At 39.9% G+C, this 9616-nt stretch overlaps 1 protein-coding gene across 1 annotated transcript; it reads right to left on the bottom strand.

Moving 5' to 3' along the window:
* Nucleotides 1–2829: 2829 nt before the first annotated feature.
* On the bottom strand, nucleotides 2830–7395 carry NMRK1 (nicotinamide riboside kinase 1; the record flags this gene model as incomplete). Its single annotated transcript, XM_010149836.1, has 7 exons — nucleotides 7367–7395; nucleotides 6848–6938; nucleotides 6145–6193; nucleotides 4563–4734; nucleotides 4413–4484; nucleotides 3299–3405; nucleotides 2830–2915 (listed from the first exon to the last, which is right to left on the bottom strand). Coding segments are annotated over exons 1-7 (606 nt in total), but the record flags the coding sequence as incomplete, so codon positions are not given.
* Between the last annotated feature and the right edge of the window lie 2221 nt (nucleotides 7396–9616).

Raw genomic sequence — 9616 nt, 5'->3', positions numbered from 1 at the left:
TAACTGCTGCTGTCCTGAGCATGACATCAGTTGCCATGGCAATCCAGGCAGCCCCCCAACCATGGATGGCGACTTCAGATGTCAAAGACACATTCTTCTCTGTGAGGAGGATAAACCAGTTTGCCTTTACCTGTGAAGGGGCTCAATACATACACCTTTAGTCATCTCTCCCAAGGACATAAACACTCCCCTACCATTGCCCATAATGCCTTAGCCAAACTAGAACTGCCATCAGGTGTCCCTATGCTTCAATATATACATGCATGTATAGCTTAGGAATTCTTAGTCAGGTATGTAGTATTAATTCCCAAATCACATTCTGAACCTGTGGATTGTTAATGTTTGTCAGATTCTCAAAGTGGTTTTTGTTACAGTAAAACTTCATTTGAGTTTGTTACCATTTTGTTTAAAAAAACCCAAACCAAACCACCCATTTGTCGCTTGTTAGTCAGCCTGGCTTGGTTTTCACAGAATCACAGAATGGTTTGGGTTGGAAGGGACTTTAAAGATCATCTAGTTCCAACCCCCCTGCCATGGGCAGGGACACCTTCCACTAGACCAGGTTGCTCAAAGCCTCATCCAGCCTTGCCTTGAACAATTCCAGGCATGGGGCATCCACAGCTTCTCTGGGCAACCTGTCCCAGTGCTCCACACCCTCTCCAGGAAGAATTTCTTCCTGATATCTAATCTAAACCTCCCCACTTTCAATTTAAACCTGTTACCTCTTGTCCTGTCACTACAGGCTCTTGGAAAAATACCCTCCCAGCTTCCTTGTAGCCCCTTCAGGTACTGGAAGGTGCTCCAAGGTCTCCCCAGAGCCTTCTCTTCTCCAGGCTGAACAAGCCCAATTCTTGCAGCCTTTCATCACAGCAGAGGGGCTCCAGCCTTCTGATCATCTCCGTGGCCTCCTCTGGACTAGCTCCAACCAGTCTATATCCTTTGGATGTTGTGGGTTTTGTGAGGTTCTGCAACACAAGCCTTTCATCCTATTTTCTCCCCCTGTCCCATTGCGGGGGTGGGATGTTAGAGCAGCTTGGTAGGCACCTGGTGGGTAGCTAAGCTCAAGCCAACACAGCCATGCAAGTACAGCTCATCTGTTAGAGCTGCACTCCTTCCAGAGGGAGATAAAAATCACAGTTCAAGTCAGACAGTCCCTCACTGCATTTCAGCAAATGCAACTTGAAGTATTTTTACTGAATAATACTACTACAAAATAGTATTTGGAAGTACTTTGTCTTAAACACAGCTTTAGACAGGTCTCATCTGTTGAAGACTTTTTTCTTATATACAGGTTTAGGACTCTTAACAATAAAGCATTAAGTTTCAATCAACATCGTCAGTTCACCTGACACACAGTAAGTAATATAGTGCATCCTTTGCTTTTCATGTCTGAAGCTTGATTTTTATTCTGACTGATAAAAATGTATGTGATTGCATAGAAAATTTAGGAGTTAATACATTACTTAACCATCAGCCAAAGATGATTCAACTTCCCAATTTCCTGGTTCATCTGAATATATACAAAAATCCTGTAACAAAGTTTTAACATACATGTAGCCTACCTCCTTTCTGGATACCTTAATTAGTATCATTTCAACCTGAGCTACAAAAATTAACAAGAATCCCTCCTCCCTGAAGCATGCATTTATTGTCTAGTAGTCTGTGCCATCCCAGTCATCAATCTGTGCACAATGCATGTACTTAATCTTGTCAGCAATGCATCTGCATTCTCTCCAACATTTTATTCCCCCATCTTTTCCCAGCAACATGACTTCTCCTCAGGTTTGTTTGGGTTTTTCTAAATAGCCATTCCCAATTGCTCCAAGCAATACACAACATAGGAATTACTTGACAAACACCACAGAGGTAGTTAGGAAGTCTCAGTTCACTTATGATGTGTTCAGCAACAGCTTCAGTTACTGAATAAGCAGTGTGACAACTTACGCAATCTTAAACTTACTATTGCCATGGCATATAGGTAGTTCCTCTAACCATGTTTATCAGCAATTAGAAGCTTGTAAAAATATTAGAGGTAATCGCCATCATTCCTATATGAACATTTCAAATTGCATTCATCCATGTTCAAGTAAGGTTATTAATCCAATAGAACTGCATCTTTATAGTTGTTTTGTACACAACAGGATGTTTAGATTCTTTAAAATGTATGCATTCAGATTTACACATCAGCCAAAGCACGACTGATTGAGGAAATTCTGAAGAAGAATGCACTGTTGATACTATTCAGTAATATCCGAAGCTTACAGAGTTAATAGTTGTTACAAATCCATCTGTGTTCCATGAACTAGTATTATGGATGTACATGTAACATCTGCTCAGCTGTCTGGCTTGTGAAATGTGACCGTTCTGGGGTTTTCAATTTGTATCACAGGGCACCCAGACTTTCTGCATTATCATGCTGTGACCTCCCGATCTGAAATAAAAGCAGAAGGTACACATTTAACACGCACGCAGTGTCACTTCTCCGTTTGCACGACATCACTACGTTAGAAACTAATACCACCAACACATCTGCTGTCACTCACATTTTGCCCCATATTCCCTCCATTCTTTTTTCAAAATTATTAGTTTTATCATCAGATAACCATGGATTCACCTATTATTTCAGAATATCTGATTTCAAGGAACTTAAAGGTAGAGCTTATGATGACTTGAGAGTAACCGGCAAACATGCACAAGGACTGTAATACATATATATGGGGAGATACAGATCTATATAATCCTTGCAGTATTTTCATATAAAAGGATTAGCTTTTTGTTAACTTGGAATGGGATAAGCAGATTCAATTTCCAGTAAAATGACTTACTTACTTCCTTCAGCTTTTTTAATTCCTGTATTATATCACTATACACCAAGGTTAAAAGCTCCTCTTGGGATTTTGTTCCATCCAAATAAACTAAGAAAGACAAAAGCCAATGTTCTCAGGAGTTCTTTGCCAGTTATCTGTAACGGCCAACTGTTAAGTTTTCAGTATTTCTCTGGGTGCAATTGGAAGAGATGAAAAATAAAAAGCAGCTTACTAATTAAGTCCATTTATGGACATTTTGTGATCAGAACACTTATATTTTTAACTTCATAATTTTCATTATTAAAAACCACAAACCCCAAACCCCTGCAGACCTGAAAAATAAACCAACAAAAGGTCTAAGCCATTTGCCCAAGCGCCACAAAAAGGTTTGAAGAAAACTTTGTCCCATACAAAAGAATTCGCAACCCATCAAAAACTGCACAAGTGCCACACTTAAACATTCTGTAAGTTTAAAGTTCAGGATACCATACCAACGTTACTTGTATTCTCTTCCAGTTCGTGTTTGTATTTCAGATACATAGGCCACACGTGTCCATCGAAGTACCCCGGGGTATCTGCTGGCTGATAGACTCTGGTGCTACACAAAAATACATTTGGTTTCCCATGCAAGCTTTCCATTTTTTCCCTAGTGTCAGCTGGTTTAATAAGAGCGTCTATCCAAAATAAAAACAGGCTGGTAGGGTGAATAGCTGTTCAAGCAGAGGAGGCTCCTTCATTTTAATACAATCTGTGATATAAACTCTCACTAATTTACCTATTTCTGCCAAGCAGATTACATTTAAGGTGAGATAAAAGGATTTTTTTTTAATTGAAAAAGGTATTGCATAGAAATTAAGCTATATTGATAGTGTTACCAAAGTAAATTACTTCTTTTCTTTTTTCTTTTTTTATCAGTTATACAGATTTCTCTAAGTTTAAATGACTAATGGTTTTGTCTGGTCACTTCAGCCTGGACAGTAAAGTCCTTGAAAGGTCAGTCTATGACAAACAAAGAAAGTAGAATCAACCAAAACCAGGAGAATAGAGGTTTTTTTTCACCCAGCCAGCAGATTCTGACTTTGTGCACATGTATGGTCCAAGGACACAGTACTGCTCCAAATCTGGAGGTAAATCAGGCACTGGCTCAATAATCCAAATCAGATATACGATACAACACGGAACGTACACTAAACCCATGCATGAACATTGTTACTTTAACAATTATCATGGTGCTGTATTCAACCAAACACAAGACTACTTAGTATTTTTTTAACTGTTTCTCAATTTAAACATGGTTTAACTCCAATATGCAGTTCAGTAATCTAAATATTTATTTCTGGACAAAAACATCCTCTTTTCAGTCTTCATAAATAATTTAACACTTTAGTACCTCTGTGGTCTAAAATGCAAGCCTCCCTCCCTGCCCTAACCCAGGCATCTCTCATGCTTCCATTAGTGTTGACTAAACACCCACGCAGTCTTCCCTGGGAAGCAGAGGACAGATACCTTAATAGCTCACATTTGGCAAGCCCTGAACAAAAGCTGATACAAAAGAACCAGTCCATGTTAGGGGCTACTCTGTGAGCAATAACTGAGTAAGCTTACCTCCTTCTCCTTTTGCACTCTTCATAAGGAAGGGTCAAAAAGTATCTTCTGTTCCACAGTTCATTAAGTGGCCTAAGACAAAAATATATTTAGTTCCCTTCTCCTTTTTAGGGCAGCTTTTAATATACCGGTTTACATATTACTGCTTACCCGTAATTGTATAGCAGAAAGCCTTCAACAATCAAAATACAAACATCATCTGTACTTTTCAGATTCTCACACGCATTCTGTGGCTTTTCTGTCACAAGACCTGAGCTTGCTGGGCTTTTCATCCAGTTGAGAATACTTTCCACCATTTCATCCATATAGAGGGCATCGAGTACTAGATGAAAACAGAAAGTTACGCACTCCTTAAAAACAGAGAATAATAGTTTAAAAGAACCCTTAAGTACCCCTAGGTTAATCAGTATGAATCAAATAATCTACATAGAGGCCTAAATGAAAGGGAATGGCATTACCCGAAAAATTATCTCTCGTGTTTAAGCAGTTCCATATTTGCAATCAATGATACCCTGAAACTAAAGCTTTCCCCAGGATTAGGGTATTTCCAGTGGGTGGTCCCTCTGAACTCTGTGACACCAAAAGTGTGTGAACTCACTTCACAGCCTTTCCCTTGGCAACAGGAACTGCAGGGTCTGTTCTCTTCCACAGAACTTGTGAAAACATACTTACCCCCTCCACCCTTCTGTCAATTGTCACTGAGTCAGGTGAAGAGAGGTGGCACTCAAAAATTTTTGCTTTGGGTTTTTCTTTGGTTTCAGGTATTTGGAGGGTGGGGATGGATGGATTGGACTGACCGGAGGATGGTTTACAAAGCAAAGCAGCACAACATAGCTCCTGCTACTATCTGTAGACATGCAAGAACATATCCAGTAAGTACTGTACAGTAGAGAGAAGGCAGCCCTTGGGTGATGTCACAGCAAACACATTTCACAAGTACTTTTACGAGCTGTATTAAACCCAGATATTTGAACCAGAATTCCCAATTTATCCCTCCAATTTCACATTCTTGTTTCATGAAGTCTAGAAGTTCAGCCAAAGACTACATAGCTGATTAAGAGTCAGTTTTCAGATACAACGGAAGATCCTGACCAGTGTGGCCCAGTAATACATTTTGTCATCAACAAGTTTCAACACAACAGTTCACTACTCAGTATGACCTGAACCAAAGCACTGGCAGAAAGTGGATCTGGATCTAGAAGTTTATAAGGCTAAATTGGCACACTGAGCCAGCATTAACCATGAACTTCAAAACACTTGGTCTTTATGAGAGATCTGACATGAAATAAAGATCAGAACCAGACCCAAGTTTTGACTGATTTGGAAAGAGACTCAGCGGTGATACCCCATGAGTTTGTTATCAAAGTGAAAAAACCTCACAGTCCATCATTTCATAGAAAGTGACAAGGTTAACTCATGGCAGTGCTGCAAGCCGAGACTCTCATCTGAGCAGTACCATTTGCCACTGCACCAGACGTAACTGTAGAAATACAGGAAAAGATTAAAAAGACAAAAGGAAAGGTCAAGCACTAGCTTGAGCTATTTACTAGTTCAGCACGTTTTCTTATTTCTCTCAGTGAGCCGAGAGAAACTGAGCAAAGGATTGCTTTTAAACAACCATTTGTTCACTGCCTTGTTGAGAAGGGAAGAGGGGCAGGGGGCGGAGGGGAAGAAGCTTAGCACAACAGAGTTTCAGTACAGTGTTCAAAAGCAATGCATCAGAGTTACTGACCATCATATAGCTTAAATCCACGTTCATCTGTTTCTACTTCAGACTCCGGCTGAACAGGAAAAAAAAAAAAAAAAAAAGGATCTTTCCAAGGCTGCTTTTATGACCACTTTCACAGATTTTTCAGTGATATAAGGGTTACACACCTTTGTTTCCCAAATGATTAAATTTATCTTCAAAATTAAACTGCTGTATACAACTATTAAAAGCACTTTATTTAATCTAGAACAACAAATTCTCCAAATCATACCTCTTAAGTTCATTAGAGCTTTACTTCAGAAATAAGAACTGCTTCACCCTCCTTTAACAAATAACTCTGACATCAATGCAGAAGTTGTTTTTTTGTTTTGATTTGGGAAGCAAATAACTACCTATTGCTGTATGGGTGTAGGGTTAACACAACAATATCATTAACACCATTAGCACAAAGTGTCTTGAAAAATGCATCCAACATAAATCGGGTTCCTTATTTTAAAAGGGTATCAAAGAAGACAGTAAACTTCTTTTTGCTTAGTATATTCAGTGGCCACTGAAAGTTCAATTACCTCAGTGCTTATTTTATGTCTCTTTCTCAGGAAGTTACCATTATTTTAAGCAGTATCAATTCTAAAAGTTCATCTATAGGAGAACTGAAAAAAGAATAAATTACATTTAAATCTACCCAAGCCTAATTTTACCTATCAGGTCTTTCCATCAATTCTGTTACCTTAAAGAAGTCATCTTGAGAGATGATATCACAGTTGGGAAGCATTTTCTTAAGCTTTTGTGCCAGCGTTGTTTTCCCACCATTTGTTACACTGAGTTAGAAAACATAGTAAAAACTGCATCAAGACAAAAAAAAAATCTCTTTTAAACATATGTACAAGCTCGCACACACATTTGTATGTAGTCATGGTAAACCACAAAGACACAATCCAAAAGCCCCTAAAATTTTATTCACATGAAATATTCTCTACATCTATAAAGTTTTGGCAGGTTCCAACAGCTTTCAGACGATAAATCCAGGAGTGCCAAGAAAGAGGTTAGAGAGAGGTAGTACCGAGAGTTCCAACAGAGGTAGGAACAACTTGTTAAGAGTTACATGCCATAGAATGAGACAGTTGTTAAGTTGTATTTGTAATGTATTTTCAAAAAATACCCATTCGTGAATAGAAATGACATCACTTCATTCAGAAAGGAAGACCAGTCTTGAGCTTTAGAAGAAATTTAATTTTCTAATACTCACCCTCCAAGGCCAATAACCAATACTTTCATAGTTTGTTTTCTCTTCAGTTCTTCCTTTTCACTGTCAAAGATAGTAGCCAGTGAAAACTCTTAATTCAGCTACATGGACAGCAGCTGTTGTATTAAGAAATACCAATTACACGTAATTATTTTCTGTCCTTTCTGTTTTTTGTTTTGCAGAGCTACTGTCAGAACCTCAACTGCTTGTCCTAATGCTAACAAAAACCCCTACAACGTATGTGCCACATCACAGATTTCAATGAGTCTTACCTCAGTCAGTATTTTAATCACTTAAGGGGAAATTTGAGAGACAGTTCTATCAGGCTTAACATCACAGAAGTCCCTAAGGAAAAGCACAATCAGTAGCTCAAGTATTAAAAAGAGAAGCTGTGGTGATAAAACAAAAACCTTAAAAAAAGAACCCTGTGACGTGCTGAGGAGAAAGATGTTTTAAACATTTCATTGAAGGTTATAACAAAAAGTACATTCAAGGACTCTTCCACAAATCTAGCTCAGCAGTGTAAGAACTCACCACTCCTTTGTTGTGAGTCAACAGCACAGACCATACAAGTGCTCCTCATCTGCTCCCCCAAATAATCTGGAGCCCTTAAAACTATTTAAAGGCAGTTTAAGCCATCCTAGCTGATTGAAAAGGACTAGGTAGCACTTGATCCTCTCCAAAAAAGATCAAAGACAAACTCTGAAAAAGGTTACATTTGTCCACCCACACTTCCTTTAGCTGTCAAGAAACCATCCCTGAGGCTCTGCCCCGCTGAACCCCTCCAGCTGCCAGAGCTGCCAGAAGACAGAGTCCTCTTTCCCCAACTCCTTCCCAGAACTTTCTTCTGGAGCAGGTGTTTGCAGAGTCCACAGTAAACTATACTGGAAACGTACTCCAACTGAAAAAGAATTCTGTAAACGAGGAGCGAGGGGAAAAATGTTAAGTTTTCATCAGAAGGAATTCCCTCCCGTTTACCAACCAGTTATCTGCAAAGGTAAGCAGCACTAATCGACAGTGTGTCAAACCAGTTTAATATTTGTCAAACATTGCTTTGCAACAGCACACACCAATTAATAACTATTTACACACAAACACCCTCTTTTTCACCTGCTCTGCCCTCCTAGGTCCCACTTAAGGAGGTGAGGCTTATAATATCAAAGATGTGAAACAACTGAGCAGGCTCCCCAGTGAGCACTATTAGAAAAAAAGACTGTTACAGGGCATTAATATGGAAGTAAAACCATACAATTTCTCTTAAGCTTTAGACATACCAAGTTGGAAAAACAATATCCTTTTGCATTTGGTGCAATGAGTGTAAATTCAGCTGTTTCAGAGGTCTGCGATGTGATCATTTGGCTGCTTTACATGCTCTTTTCTGTTAGGAAAGAAAAAAAAAAACCACCACGATGACATACTGACCAGTCCAAGAATGATCAGCACTATGATAGCCATTGCTTTTCATACCTACAGTAGCTGGCACTAACAACCTTTATAAGTTAGCATGTGGAGATTTTCTAGGAATATTATAAATCTCAAGTTCAGTGATCCCTGGCTGTCTTCAAGGCCAGGCTAGACGAGGCTTTGAGCAACCTGGTCTAGTGGAAGGTGTCCCTGCCCATGGCAGGGGGGTTGGAACTAGATGGTCTGTAAGGTCCCTTCCAACCCAAACCATTCTGTGATTCTATGATCCATGCTTATGTCACTGGCTGGCTATTCAAAGAGTGCAACTGTCCTCAGGAAGTGATGATAGTCAGTCATCAAAAAGAAAACCCCAATGCTCTCACCCCCAGCAAGGTTTGTGTTCTAGACGATTAACCTTTGCCCCACCAAAAATGCTGTGTAACAAACTAAATAACATCTGGACACACATGCTGAACTTTGGACTCTGTGTCATCACCTATATGGAAGTTAATCCCAGTTTAAGGCAAAACCCACCAGGATTAATAAAACTCACCAACGCTTCCTCCCCTCACAGTAAGGTATATCACAAATCGCAAAGGCAAATTTGTCACCAGTGTCGCAACACGGAAATCCTGAATTACACGACCTGGGCTTGGTTTTAACATCTTTACGTGGAACGTAAACCCACTGTAACCCTAACGCAGAATTGCTACCCCCGTACTTGTAACGGCACGGCGTGACATAGCCCCAGCGCGCGGCAGCCCAAATTCCCCCTGGGCGCTCCCCGGCCCGGGCAGGGAATGTCTCCCCCGTGCTCCAAACCCGCACGCCTGGGCTGGCAAGGGGGGC

Source organism: Eurypyga helias, unplaced genomic scaffold (genome assembly GCF_000690775.1).
Source record: "Eurypyga helias isolate BGI_N326 unplaced genomic scaffold, ASM69077v1 scaffold29420, whole genome shotgun sequence".
Classification (NCBI taxonomy): Eukaryota; Metazoa; Chordata; class Aves; order Eurypygiformes; family Eurypygidae; genus Eurypyga; species Eurypyga helias.
Note: the sequence above shows the minus strand (reverse complement) of the source record. Positions and strands in the feature narration are given on the sequence as shown.